The sequence below is a fragment of the Cryptotermes secundus genome, unplaced genomic scaffold (genome assembly GCF_002891405.2).
Source record: "Cryptotermes secundus unplaced genomic scaffold, Csec_1.0 scaffold72, whole genome shotgun sequence".
Taxonomy (NCBI): Eukaryota; Metazoa; Arthropoda; class Insecta; order Blattodea; family Kalotermitidae; genus Cryptotermes; species Cryptotermes secundus.
In genome coordinates, this window is record NW_019730103.1 from 1,137,499 (window position 1) to 1,153,022 (window position 15,524).

Sequence of the window (15,524 nt, forward strand, 5' to 3'; positions counted from 1 at the left end):
CTGAATCATATGAGCTTACCTTGGGTCAATGTACTCATGCCTTACTTATGAAAAAAAGTGAAGCTATATGCTTCATGGTGGAGTTCCTTCAACATTTGCTTCAAGTGTTTTTTATGATGAGTTGAGAAAACCTGAGGCACTTAGAAAAACCAGAAGCATCAAGCTGCAGCCCAGAGCCAAGTTCATGACTTGTTCAAGACATGACAATGCTGGTAGCTTTTTCTAAGAATTTTTTAACATTGCGTTAATTACAATATTATTGCCAGTGTATTGGTGAGACAAGCTAGTTCACAGTAGTACTATTGCTGGACAGAGCGTGTTAATGTAGCAGTTTTGAAAACAAAGCAAACAAAAGTTTTACAGCTAAACAATAACCATGCAATTACAAATTTAATGACATGTTTCTAGAACTGGTAACACTTACTATGAAGACTTCCTCAGTGCCTCCTGCACCTGTCACACTCGCTACTTTGGGACTGAAGCTGGACACATTAGTTTCCAAAGGTGGACGCCCCCTTCTCCGCTTGAGTGGTGGCTCCAAATCTGAATTATTTCCTATGGATTCCACACGGGATACTTGGGGATCTACACAATTGATTTCATCCTCATTGGAAGGGGGTGCTGGCTGACCCTCTTGTCTCCACGACACTTCAGCTAGTCCTTTGATACGAAGATCTTCTGCAGTCTTCAGCAAAGATGCCAGATGCGACTGATCATGAAATGAAACAAAGATGTAGGAGTAGTAACAAATTAACATGACATAACAGGCAGAACTGGCTCCAGGATCCTGAAGCACAAAACCTGCAGTACTTCACAACAATGCCTATAATGTGAAGGTAGCATGAATTATAACTCATTACTCATGGAACAACGCAAAAACACCAAGCATGTAGCTTCAAGCTGTAGTGCGCCTTGTATTTGGAAGATGTCTGAACTTCTCTTGACTAGGATGCCAACTATCCTGACTAAGATTTATTGTGAGTTTCCTCAGTCCCTCAGACAAATGGCAGGACAGTACCTTAAATCAACCAATGGCCATTTCCTTCCATATCCTTACCAATGTATTACTCACTAATGACCAATTTAGGTAGAATGAAGACAGAAGTACCAAGTGCATCATGCCTCTTCTACTGCCTCATATGGAGGGGTGGGAGGAACAACACAGCTGAACTCAGTGATTTCAACCACTCTTTCATTCACTTAGTCCCATAACTCATGGTGGACGGCTGTCTAGCACAGGAGGCGAAGAATGCTATGAACATTGGTGGTAGGCAAGATAGAGTGCTCTGTTAATAACGGTGGATGTAGCAGTAGTGACAATACAGCTATAGGCATGTTTGAAAACATTGTTAATTACTAGGATATTCTGATGCAGTATACTTTTTTAAAGCTTATTGCTTAATAATGCTCTTAAGCACAACAGACCACTGTAGGTGGCAGCGCAAGGGCTGAGGAGGCCTACCCCTCATACATTCATAATGATGGTGTCAGTGTTGACTGGCAAGAGAAAACCTACTCCAGTGTCACTTTGTCCACCACAAATCCCATATGACCTGATCTCAGATCAGCCTGCTGCAGTGGAAAACCAGCATTTGACAACCTGAGCTACAGCATGGCCTTCTTGGTATTGTGGAGGATCATGAAAAGTTAAACAGTTCCATCTAGTGTGACTGGGGAAGATTTTTCCTATTTCAATTATTCATGCCCCTACATGTTTCGGACTTCAGAGACGTGTAAGGACATGAATAACTGAAATAAGAAAAATCTCCACCAGTCACAATGGACGGAACTGTTTTAACTTTTCATGATATTAGTGTGACGGACCAGAATGAAACAAATCAAATTGTGGGAGATATTTACTGTTGTGCAACTAGGCTTCTGATTCGCCACTACGTCCCTCAAAGCTCTATATCTAAGTGGTTAATAATAATTACTTCTGTTGGGAATCGTGGACTCAGTGCGACGCGATAATGCATGCGTTGCTAGTAAACACTTCCACACTGTGATGTAACAGTACAGGAGCTGCTGCTGCTGCTAGGGGCAACAGGTCAGTAAACACTTCCCCGCGGTGACACAACAGCAGAAGAGCTGTGCCAGGCAATGACAGTAAACACTTCCCCGCTGTGACATAACAGTAAATGCTGCTAGAGGTAACATTTCCCACTTGTCTGAGATATATACAGGGTGTCCCAGGAGGAATGTGCCGGCTTCGGGAGGGTGTTCCTTATGTTAAAGTATGCCGATATAACCCAAAACACCTATGTCCAAAGTTGAACGGTTACAGAGATAATGGCCCAAGAAAAGTGTGGTCTTCTGGCGGGTCCATGCACTTTACCTGTCAGCTGACTAGTCTTATCTATGTTTGTCCTTGAATGTGGTGATGACAGCTCACGTTAGCCCCACACACTCGCCTACCAGAACGCACAGTCAGCAATGTTACGTCAGTGCTTGCCATTCATGTGTCATGTATAGTGCTTGGAACCCTAACGACAACTTTGACATGGCGTGCGAGTTTCTTTGTAGTTCAATTTAATGGCTTCATGTCACTCACAAGTTAGTTTGATGTTATGTACATTTTTAACATTACAGAAACCACATATTCCTGCCTATTTTAATATGTATTCGGTAATCAACAAGTGTGTAACACCTGTCAAAGTTTCACACTTAGCCAGTAGAAGCCAGACACAAGGCAGTGTGTTGACAGAAGCCAGTGATTAGCCAGCAAGGACAGTTTGACAGTTCTACAGTTCAACATTCTAATGAGATTTGTTAACATAAAAGGAGCAACTGCAAAATGACCTGTTCCACAACATTTGCGTCATAGTTACGGTGAATTGTAGTTACATGGAAGAGTAATAAAGTGACGTCGTAAAAATACGCCCCTCGAGATCTTGTTTCATGACAACTTCATTATACACTGTACTTGGCAACTTTCAGTCTTCCTGTCCCAATATACTGTCACGTGTTTTTGACTGCACACAGGGTTTGGAATGGTAACTGGATTTACTGAAACTTATAAATCACAATTACAAGTAATTATAATGCTCTCACTAATTCATGTGCCCTACTTCTCACTACAGCACACCTTAAGTCCTCTATGTCTTCACTAACTGTTGCCTGGTAACAGATTCCAACAGTGTCCTCTGCTTACATCCTTATCAGTTGGCGACTGACTCACAACCACGAAGTGGTATTGGAAAGTTCCCACACTGTTATTGTTGCAACTGCCTCGTTGAAAGATGAGAGGTGAGGCCAAGGTCACACTTCCGCAAGCCTACTGCACCAGTCTGCCACGTGACACATGCTGTGAACACGGATTGTTTTTTACATGAGTGCTTTTTCCACTTTGTGTTTCATTTCTTCTGCGACGGATGGCAATATGGAGCAACATGTCTGCATCAAGTTCTGTGTGAAGCTCAGTACATCTGCTACCGAAACCCTTGAAACGCTTTGTGAGGCTTTTGGAGACCATTCTTTGAGCTGGGCAGTGGGTTCTGAATGGCATTCACGTTTCAAGGCCAGTCGAGTGTCAGCTGAAGATGACGATCATTCAGGGCAGCCAAGCACCAGCAAAACGACAGAAAATGTTCACAAAATTCTAAAACTCATCCACGAAGACCGTCGTCAAACAATCCATGAGCTCGCAGACACCGTTTGGATCAGTGATGGAGTTTACCAGGAGATCTTAACAGAAAATTTTAACATGCGCCACACTGCTCCTTCATCAGGACAATTCACCTGCCCATACATCCCTCAAAACCACAGTTTGTGACTAACAACAACATGATTACCTTTTCCCATCTTCCCTACTAGCCGGACATAGCCCCTTGTGGTTCCGCTTCGTTTCCCAAATCGAAAATGAAACTGAAGGGATGACATTCTGGAAGAGTGTCTGACATCCAAAGGGAAATGCAAGCAGTACTCAACAGCATCAAAGAAAATTAGTTCCATGGTGCTTCTGAAGTGTGGGAAAAAGATGGGATCGCTTTATACGTCCCCAAGGAGACTGTTTTGAAGGAGATGACAGCCACAATTGAGTAAGTTAAGCCAGCTTTTCTTTTTTGACCTAGTCTTGGAACTTTCTAATAGGTAGCACCTCATAATTAACTCAACTGTTGACTCTCAATTGCAACTCATGGTGTTCTAGCCATGATTGTCCACTCACTGGCCCTCACTGGTAGTGTGGTCTGGATATTCTCATAGAGGCTCAGTATGGCAGGATAGAAAATAGTGCAGACCGCACAGAAAACACAGCATGATAGTTGTTATTTACCAGCCACTGCATAGCAACGGCTCTCTTTCAGTCATCTCACATTATGCCCTCCTTAAGGCTGCTCGACCTGAGTAGCCTACTGACACATTATCATCTCTTCTTACGATCTGCTGGAACGTGATTTCTGAAAGTGGTCTGTGCTCTGTATCACTGGCGCCTAATCTGTCGGCAGTTTCTTCTTCCATTTGGGAGGGGGGCTGGCTTCTCCACAATGTCTCGTAGTTCATTTCCTGGAGCCTGATGGAAAACCTAACTGCCAGCTTTATAACTTCCAGCTCTATCTTAGGGGCCTCTCTGGGTGTCCTCTTGCCTCCCCAGAGTAGCTGTTGTTTTTGTGCCTCTGTCTCTTATCCAGTTTCCAAATGCCTTGTATGCTCCCATACAAATACAGTTCTTGTGTCATGCAGGAAAGGCATAGAGGGGTCATTTTCTCAATGGTGCTGGTAAACTCTTGCAGGGACTTGCCAATGCGTTTTGTTGTCTTCAACTGACTGTGATATGTTGCGACCAGGTGCTGGTCCCGCAAAGCAGTCAAGGGCCTGGTATAATCTCCTTGTATGTAGCTCCTTTAGGTACATCATGTAGGATATTGGAAGCCCAGCCCTACAGGGCAGCAAGCAGGTGCATGGCTTCATGCAGGGTGCCCTCTCACAGAATCCCACTATGGCCTCAAACTGGCAGCAGAACACAGCCCAGGATGTCGACCCATTAAATTTGGGTGCCACTGGCATCAGTTCCAATATTGCGGCACACTCCCTGTGCTGCTCAGGCCTGGGCTTCTTGTAGCTGTGTTTCAAACTCACACTGCTTCACGTGAAGTCCCTTGGTGAAACTGTCCGTGACTCCGGCTATCTTGGCCTTGAATCCATGCTCCATGGTCTCCACTAGGGTTTTTGTGGTTTGTACGTTGATCTCTGCTCCCTGGATCCTGTGGACGAGGGAAATCATGATTGCCTGTAATCCCAACTGCATTTGCTCATTATTCTTGTTAAGTTCATCGCAGAGGCCCCGTGTCCTTTGGTCAACAGGTGCCAGGGCATCTTCCGCCTGATGCTTAATGGTCTCTTCCAACATGGACTGGATGGTTTCTATTGTCACCTCCAGTCTCCTTTGCTGGCCCTCACCACGGCCTCCACCTTTTCCTGACAGTCCTCTATCTTCTCCTTGACAGCTCTTATTGTTGCTTTCATCTCTTTTTGGTAGAACTCCATCATGTTATCCTGCCTCCACTAGATAATCTCTATCCTCTCTTGGCTGTAGTCTAGCTTCTCTTGACTGGCTTACATTTCTCCTTGCAAGGCCAGCGGGTGTTACACCATTTGTTACATTTTTGTGGTATGACAATACAACTACCCACTGCAGTCTTCAATCCAGTAATTCAATTAATCCCATTTATTACACCAGCTGTGACATGTTCATGGACAAACACAGGATCTGGTAACTGGATTTACTGATCACTTACAAATCGTAACCACAATTATAAAAGGAGCCAGGACAGCACAGTTGGCATAGAGACTGGATACGGGCTGAACGACAGAGGGGTGGAGTTCAGGTTCTGGTAAGGTTACGAATTTTCTCTTCTCCATGTCACCCAGACTGGCTCTGGGATCCACCCAGCCTCCTATCCATAGGTACTGGGGACTCTCTCCTCGAGGGTAAAGCGGCTGGGGCTCCACTCACCTCCAACTAGTGTCGAGGTCAAGAAAACATGGATCCAAACATCCACTCCCTCATACATCTTCATAGTGCTTAATTATTTAAGCACAGGAACAATTTTACCTTACAAGTAATTATAACACACTCACTAATTCAGGCACCTATTTCTCACTATGCCTTCACCAGCCATTGGTCGGTAGTGGATCTCAACAATATCCTCTGCTTACATCCTTACCAAGCGGCCTCCGTAGTCTAGGGGTAACATTCCCACCTCATGACTCAAGGTACGCAGGTTCAAACATGGTGGAGGTCGTGGAATTTTAAGGGCATAAAAATTCAGGGAACAAGTCCTCCAGGAGGGACTTTAGGCCGTGGGTCCCATGTCGTAGATTTACGGCACGTAAACGATCCTCATGTCTCTCAGAGACCTCTGAGCAAAATGAGGCAAAATGTTTCCCGCCCAAGTAGTTTCCAATGCCTCCGGTAGATGGGGAAGTTATTGAGTACCAATGCCAGTAGAGGGCCGACCTCGCTGGCAGAAAGGGGAGATAGCGGGCACCAGTATCGGTAGGGTATGGAGACAGTAGAAATTAAAGGGGGATGTACAATAGACTATTAGTTGCGGTGCATGGGGAAACCCACCCCCTCTATACTGAGTAATTGAATACATCCTTACCAGCTGGCAACTGTCTCACAACTAACTACCTTACTCCCAATCACAACTCATGGCTTTCCAGCCATGACTGTCCATTTTCTGGCTGTCTGGTCTGGTTATAGCCTCAACATACACAAAAAAAAACAGCGTCATAATCACTGTTTACTGGCTGCTGCTGCGCAATGGCTGACTGTTTCAGTCATCATGTCACAATATACTGTAACTCAGTAACTCCATTTTATCACTCTCAGAGAGTAGTCAGATGTTCAGAAATGATAAAGCAATTAATGGCTTGAAGATATCATAATATTCTGTGCTAATTAAAGTATTATGTAATGTAAATTATAGTATGTTAGTTTAAAATAAATTTCACTTACATGATCAATATTAATTTCTCCTTTGTACATGAACTCCACAAGTGCTTTGATGTCAGCAAATTTAACATCTTTCAAGATTACAATGGGATTATTCTCTTCATACTGTGAGAAAATCGCATCAAAGTAAGTACTGCATGCGGACAACACCACCTGCAAAAAAAAAACACATACAAGAATATAATAAACCTTCATGCTTAACACACACCAAATAGGGCAGAAGTGGCCGCATTACAAGGGACTTAGTCCCATCCCACTAGCAATTAAAAAAAGAAGAAACAAAAAGTAAAACGAAGTTAACCATGGATTAACAAATTTTCTCAATCATCTGAGTTAAATGACAGTGTTTAATTTAAACTGTGTACAGTTTTCTGAAGATATAAATGTCACCAAAAGTATCAATAAAAATGTAAAATAAAAAAGTACCCTAAAGCAATCAACACAGATTGTGGCACTGCAGAAATTTCACATCTATGATTGGTTACATGCAAGAATTTGGGCATGAAAACATTAAAAAGAGGGGAGGGGGCCATTACACTGATGTCCCTGCTGCTAAGCAGGTAATAACACCAAATGCCACATTTTCCGAACTGGTGAGACATAACACTACAATCACTTTCATGTTGGTGGCCAATGCTAGTTGCTGCTCACTTCTATGAAGTTATTTCTGCCACTGCATCAGAGCTTATCACGCAAGTGTTGGCCACTATGAACTGGCTACAGAACACATCTTCCTTACAGTCCTCTACAACCGCATGTTTCATAACGTTTACATACTCATTTCCAATTTTTGATGAATGTATACTTATTTGGTAACACTGCCAGTATCTCAGACTATAAAGGGTTGAATGGTAGGATGATTAGATAAAAAAACTAGTGGAAAAGATGTTGAATGAAGTGGTCATTATTTAATTTCATGTATTATCTTAACATGTGACTGGAAAAACTGCAAAACATTATGGTCAGGATACTCAGTCTCCTCTTAAGATCTGAGCTCATCACCTACCACCTAGCTTGGTAGGGTTCACAGTAGTTAGTTTATATCACTTCTGTCTTTCCAAACCCCTATTCCTGGCCCCAGAAATGGGCTAAAAATTTATCTGTGACTCACCTCCCTTCCCTCTACTTCTATAAAAACTGACACTTCCCAAACTTGCTTACTTCTACCTTGAATATGGAGGCTGTATATTCCTCTGAAATGTTGGTACCTGCCTACCAGACTGCATAGTGACATGACTGTGAAGACTACAATAAAATGTAGGAAGATATTTTAATTGTCCTGGTACAAGATTTGCATTAGCAACATATGAATTTGGTACATAAAACTGCAGAGAATATGGGTCATCAGATTAGGATTAAACTAACAAACCTGCATATGGTGGGTTTTGAAATATAACAATTTTAAAATTTGCACTGATCAAGTTGACCTTCTCGACTAATACCGTGTGATCTCATTATAATATTTATTGGTCCCTTTATTCACCTACTGTTTAGCAATTTCTTTCAATTTTAAACCCACATTTTTGTCAATTAAAAAGAACTGTAAATGTTATATGTAGATACGCCTATCTGCCTTGAGAACTCCGCTGAACAATACTATTGGGTAATTCTATCGCACCTACTGGCAGACTCTTAATCTTAACACCTGAAGGGTGAGGGATGAAAGGGCCATCAAGGGGAGAAAGGGATGGAAACAGACCTACCTACTAAATACAGAATCAAGCCAGAACATACTGCCCACTACCATAATTGTGCAGTGCTCAACTGAATTGAAAAAAGGTGATTCTGTTTTGGGTCAGGTATTAAGTAGTTGCTGTTCCATGTTGCTACTGCGCCTTTAATGGTTCCAACGTCTTCCTCAGAACTCTCGACATTAGTCTTGTACTGTATAGGAGGTATTGACACTGTATTTTATCAATAATATAATGAATTCTTTTGTTTTTTCCAAAATTCTTTATTTACTGTCAAGAACATTTTAGAACAATAATCTACAATCACTTTAATATTCAAAATATAATCAAGTTACATGACTCACTATGATTATAAACAATGATGACAGTAATATAACATTTATAATAATAATAATGTAATAAATTTGCAAAAATATATCATGCATAAAGGGCGTGAACACACTTATTACTAAACTCACAGTGTTAATCTTCCTAGCCATCACCAATGTTCGGAGTTCTCTGCTGTGAGATTTTCATAACATTGATGGTACTTCTTCAGAATTATATTATTCTTTCAGATCTGCTATCATCTTTGAACTCAGTGATGGAGGACCTTCATGTGGCGGATTTTAAGTTATCTGCAGCTTGTTGTTCTGCTCACTGTCCAGCCTTACCTGTTGTCAAACTCAGGTACACAGAATGAATCCTTAAAAAATACATGGTGCAGTCCACTTCTGTGGTACTGCAGCAGAGCAGAAGCTTACTGCCAACAATCAGACAGCACGGTCATTCTTGGCATCGGGCTCCGCTGGGACCCATGGCCATATTTTTGTTTTGAGTGTAGACTTTTCTCTCCCTCTCTCTCTCTCTCTCTCTCTCTCTCTCTCTTAGTTGGTCCTCCTTGACGATAAAAGGAGTGGTTGATCTTTTTTTTTTTGTTTTTAATTGGTGTTCACTTGCTACACCTTATTGGAGAAAATGTTACATATACATCCTTTTTTACTTTTTACACTCTTCACAATATAACTGATATTAAATTTTAATACTAATATGTACAGGGGCATCTGTCAGTGTAGGAATGTGCACCAGCCTAGGCATCAATTCATTTAACAATCCAAAACAGCAGTCAGACACTTGAACGGTCATAGGCCTGACCGCCGCCAAGTTTAAGCCTCTTATATTTCCTACTGGTACTGCAGCCAATTTATGGCCTTCCCATCTATATCAACCTTCCTGCTCTTCACAAGTCTATGTCTGTTTTCATCCTGTTCCTGGCACATGAAAGGTTATACAAGGTACAAATCATACATAATTCCTACATTTAAATCTGCAGGCAAATAATTCTGATTAAAACATTCTCTAGAATGGCTTGGTGGGAGAATCAAAAAGCTCTAGATATGTTTCTTTATTTCTTCTTTCTTATATTCTGGTCATTTCACACTAAGTTTGTGACAGCTTGTTTTCCTTCTCAATAATACTGCAGTCACTTCATTCTTACAGTATTCCAAATTAATGTTTCAGTCATGTATGTCACAAGCACAAAGTCCCTGACAAAGCTGAACTTTCTCATTTTTCCTTAACAGAAAAAGAAAGCAGAAGTGTTTTTTCCTTTGTGAGTTACCAGGCTTCCTCTTTATGATTTCTATGAGCTCAGATACTAAGTTCATATTCCCAAGGGCCACGTAGATTTTGTTTACTGTTTGCTGAAACTTCTGTTACACTTCCTGGTGCACTCTGAACAATTCTTTCCTTCACCCTTTCTAGCTGGAACTTCTACATTCACAGTTGAGGTGTATCTTTCCTTCTTTTCCTTTTCCATTCTATTTCTACTGCTACCATCCACTTTTCCCTTAACCCCAATTTTCACATATACCCCAAATAACGTCTGTGCGAGCAGTAGGTCACCTTTCTTCAGAAACTCCCTTGCCTCTCACCATGTTACTGTTAAACGCTGCTATCTCTGGTTCTTGTGGATCAGCTGCAATTGTGGCTTCCCTGCTTTCTATTTATTTTACTTCAGCATTCAATCTCTTCATCTGAAACTGAAATGGAAACATGATTCTCATATAAAGTGGAATAATAAAGAAGTACAAGTACAATCATTCCCAATTCTTGGGCAGCAAATCACCACATTCAGTTGGTTCCTCTGGCTCATAATCTGGATCATTTTCTGAATCATTTGACCCTATTAATTGTCTCCCTCGTCAAGTTCTGATTCTGAACTGCCTAGATAAGGGAGATGCTTGTGAATTTCACATATACTATCATTTTAAATGTACACTGTGCAGTACTGCGTGTGTGAATTAAAACAAATGACAGATTATGAAACTGATGTAATAAATAACAAAAATGATATTTAGACTGGCCATTATCATGAACAATTAGTGGCATCTGTAGATTCTTAAAATCAGTGACAGATTTTAAAGTAAGTAAGTAGGCGGTGTTCAATATTTAATAAAGCTTCTTAAGAAGTATAACCAGTCATTAAATTTACATAAGAAGCCCTGCTAGAACAGAAAACATAATAAAATAAAATTATTATAAAACTACTCTTAAACTGTAAATTTCAACTTACATTGATCCTCAAACCTCTTTTTCTTTTCTTTTCTTGCTTGTCCAAGTCTCACAAGAATCTTCCACCTGCTCAAATTTGTAGTGGTTCTTGTTATGTCACAGACTCCACACACTTTGTCCATCAACCACAAGAGACACGAGATTCCATCATTACACGCAAGAAAGGTAGGAAATATGAGCATTACAAATTGAGGGAAAAATACATACCAATAAAGGAAATAACGACAAGAGAAATAAGAGAGCTCTTACATCTCCCTGCTATAATTACTGTTCTTGGGATTAGAAAGATGGATCAGCTTCTACTTCACAGTGACCCTTATTTATAGTCCCCCAATGTAGATACGTTGACATCTACGATAAGTGATGGATAAGTGATGGTAAGTAATAGGGATAATGTTTGTTTCACTCTAATATACAGTTCAATTTGCTGGTTCTGGAAGTACGATTTAGTTTAAAAATGTTAAAATGTGTCAGTCTGACCATATGTTGATGACATGTACCCCAGCTTTGAGTAAAGACGGTATGTGGGAGGCCAGTTCAAGATATGCAATCACTCCTAAGTTTACAATTCCACAGTCTCCAAGAATATGTAAATATGTTGCTTTAGAATAATGTTCACTGTTATGGCAAAATGCAGACATGTTACGGCATAATTTTGAAGAAGGGGTTCACATTTGTAAAAATGTATGTTAATGGAAATAAACTGAACCAGTTCCATCTCTGAAACTATTACATTTAAGATGGGATTTAAACTGAGATGTAAATCATTATGCACCATAAACACAGCACCAAAAAAAAGTACATTTCACAGAGAAAGTTAGTCTATGGAATTTTCATTAGTCTCAGAATTCTGACATTAAATGATATCACTTCATATTCATATTCATATTTTTATTGGTTCCAGATAATCATGGGACAGCATGTGTGTTTTAGTCAAAATATTCCTTTCCTTCTCTCAATAGTTTATTTTAGTATAACACGCCTACTAACAAGTAGTATGTCTGTGTCCACCTTTATGTTTGTCCTCACGTTTCAAATAAGACACTGACATTGTAAGACACCAACTGCCTGATCTTTGGAAAACTTGGCTAAAGGAGCATATAATTGGGGGCACAGCTCATCTCGGTACTCTTTAACTCTGCTGTCAATTCTGGCCATGCACATATGTTCTGTCAGTGCTCACCTTATGTGCTCTAAGAGTCTTTCCTTCACAAGCAAGTGTTACATCACAGAAACTCTCCCTCTCCAACAGCTGACTAAACATCACTTGCAGATTGTTATGGTGATATTTCCATCGAAGGCAATATTGCTGGGGCAACATCTTTTGCTGAGAATTCATCTTCCTGAAAAGTGTATTATGTTTCCCTGATGCTCCTGTGTTGGCCTTTGTACCAAACAGGGGCCAGTACTCCGCCTCACCCTGCTGTGATGAATCGTAACACACTGTCTCCTCTTCAATGCTCAACTCAGTATCCGGGTTGAAAAGAGCTTCTTCCAGAATATCTGCCTGCAACATCATCATATTGCATATGAAGCAAGTATATCTTATGTACACGGTGATGACAGCACCAGTAGAAGTATTTCTCATGCACTATATATAAAACAGATGTAAAAAAGAAGAGAAAGTACTGTGTTTGTTTTCTAAAGTTGTTGTATTAGAGTAAGCAGAGTTTCCATACTGCAATCAGATTATTATTATGATGGGAAGTCATAATGTTTTAATTATCACCATGAGAAAATCATAATTCCAAAATATCATTCTATGTAGGAGAATGCTCATTTCCTGAGCTTGCTGAACAGTCAAATTTACTGTGCAAAGTGGACAGAGGGAGCCACCGGAAGGGGCAGAAGCAAAATGGTGACACTGGTTGAGAAAGTGGAGGCTTGTGCTGTGATACGGTTCCTGAATTTGCAAGGAGTGAGGAGTTTTAAATATTCAGGAACTATGATCAATAATGGCAATAGAAATGATAATTGTGTTAAAGAAAGGACACAGGCTGGAAACAGGGGCTACTCCACAAATCTTAGTACACTTAAAAGTAAAATAATATCAAGAGCAGCTAAGCTACAAGCATACAAAACATTAATAAGACCCATTGCTACATACGAGGCAGAAACATGGACCTTAACAGTAACAGAAGAGAATACACTGAGAATGTTCAAGATAAAAATAATATGCAAATTATACCAATGATGGAGAATATATGGAGGATAAGATACAATGAGTCACAGAGAATAAGATGGTTGGGACATGATTAAAGGACGGAAGATAATGCAAATCCAGTGAGATTATTAAAAAGAAGGCTATATTCCAAAAGTAGAAAAGGAAGACCCAGGATGAGATGGCTGGACGATGTTGAGAATGACCTGACCAAAGATGAAGGTGAAAGGATGGATACAGAAGATAAGGAACAAAGAGCAATGGACAGTGGATGTAGAGGAGGCCAAGGCTTACCCAGGGCTGTAGCACTGAGTGATAGGTATTTAATGCAACACAGCAGCTCTACCTGTGGGACTCACACTGAAGGGCTGGCATTTTCAGCATGAGCATATGCTGTTTATCACCATCACACCAATGGAAGAGCTCAGCAAAAGGGTTTGAAGTTTTTGGATTGATGGCTGGTTAATAACTGTAAGTCATTTCACACCAAGTCAACACACAAGACAGATATTTCCAACCCTGCCTCTTCAGAACTAAATGTTTTTTTTTGTAAGGCAATGGTACTGATGGAATACCTGAAAAATTTTACTGCTTTATGGCCACTAGATTCTGGACAGCAGACACCTAAACTTGCCAAAAAACTATTTTTTTTGTGTGCACAAGTTTTCTTAGAAATAACTGCATAACAGAGCTCGTTTTATGCTGATTTCAAACACCTTTTCAATAACCTATTAAGACGGTACAATCAGCACAGTTATATTTTTGAGGTCTTCAAATCTGACCCCTGATCTTTCATATCTCAAAATGTAGTATTTTAATTAAAAAATATTGTGTCACTATTACTTCAAACATCTGCAAATATGAAGTTTGGACTCCACTGGATTGGGTTTTATGAAACATTTTACTGTGAAGGGTCAATTCACTAATACTTATGAGCCAACTTAGAGCAACATGTTCCTTTTAAATTCTTTACATTAAGTAATTTAGATTAAGAGAAATTAACTGTATATAAACTGGGGAATACTGTGATCTATATAGTAAGATACCTTCTTGTGAGAAAGCAACCTGCATAAAAGCAAATAAAAGGCTGCCAGTAAAACCTTACAAACCTTGTTCACATACAATTTTCCGTCAATAATGCAACTATTTATTTCTTCTTTCACATTTGCTTTCGCTATTAACACAACATGTTTCAGCCTCAAATGGCTATCCTCAGTGTCTCATTATATCAAATAGTTGCATTACTGATGGAAAATTGTATATAAAAGAAGGTTGAATATAGTAATGCAACAGGATGCTTAAATATAAGATTGTAAACCTTAAAAACATCTGAATGTGACAAGTCAGGAGTCAAATCACACTTCCTTTAGTAAAACAAATGAGGAGTGTAGGATACTTTCATTCTGGTTTTCAGAAGTTACAGATGCATGTTTTATTTCTCTCTGCTGTTAATTTGGTCCCTTCACTGGCCAAAGTGTACGTATGTATGTCTTGTTGCAGTGTCAAGCCTAACTTTAGCTGAAATTTCTGACTGATGAAGATACAGAATATCTGACATGGCTGGACATATATATCATGTGGAGGGTTCATGAAAATGAAGGAAGCTTTATTTTCATGTCATCTGATTTGTCACTGAGGGGTAGTATGCATCCTACCCACTAGAAATTATCATACATACTCAGTTTGTCACTTGAAATATGTATGTAATACAGTCCTCAAAGCTACTTCACATATTATTGGGCAAATCGCCATTTAGTCCACGCATTAATGCAAAGTCATGACATTTCAGCCATCAGGTAGGTATATATGACGACACCTGTAAATTGTTACATTGCACTGTAACACCCATGAGGGATCTACATTCAAGTTTATAACTTGAAGAGACCAAATTTGTTCCAGACATAATAATTTAACATAGTGGTGTGTATTTCATGAATGGTATGTTGGTTATGTGTGTGGACTATAGTGTCAGTTGGTATAGCACCAGGCTGCAGGATGGATGACCAAGCTTCAACTCCTGGCAGGAGGAAGACATTTTCCTCTTCACCATAGAATCCAGACCAGCTATGGGGCCCACCCAGCCTCCTATCCAAAGGGTATCAGAGGTTCCTTCATAGTGGGTGATGTTGGTGCAGCAAGCTGATGTCTCACCTCCATATAG

At 40.2% G+C, this 15,524-nt stretch overlaps 1 protein-coding gene across 4 annotated transcripts in view; it reads right to left on the reverse strand.

The window, feature by feature from the left end:
* Positions 1-15,524, reverse strand: part of LOC111866007 — a 40,626-nt gene that overhangs the window by 19,083 nt on the left and 6,019 nt on the right. For all 4 annotated transcript variants that reach the window (XM_023854481.2, XM_033752066.1, XM_023854482.2 and 1 more), the window contains exons 2-4: positions 12,386-12,709; positions 6,962-7,111; positions 425-709 (exon numbers count right to left, since the gene is read on the reverse strand). In XM_023854481.2, the coding sequence (XP_023710249.1) occupies positions 425-709; positions 6,962-7,111; positions 12,386-12,709 (759 nt within the window). The remainder of the gene's footprint in view (positions 1-424; positions 710-6,961; positions 7,112-12,385; positions 12,710-15,524) is intronic.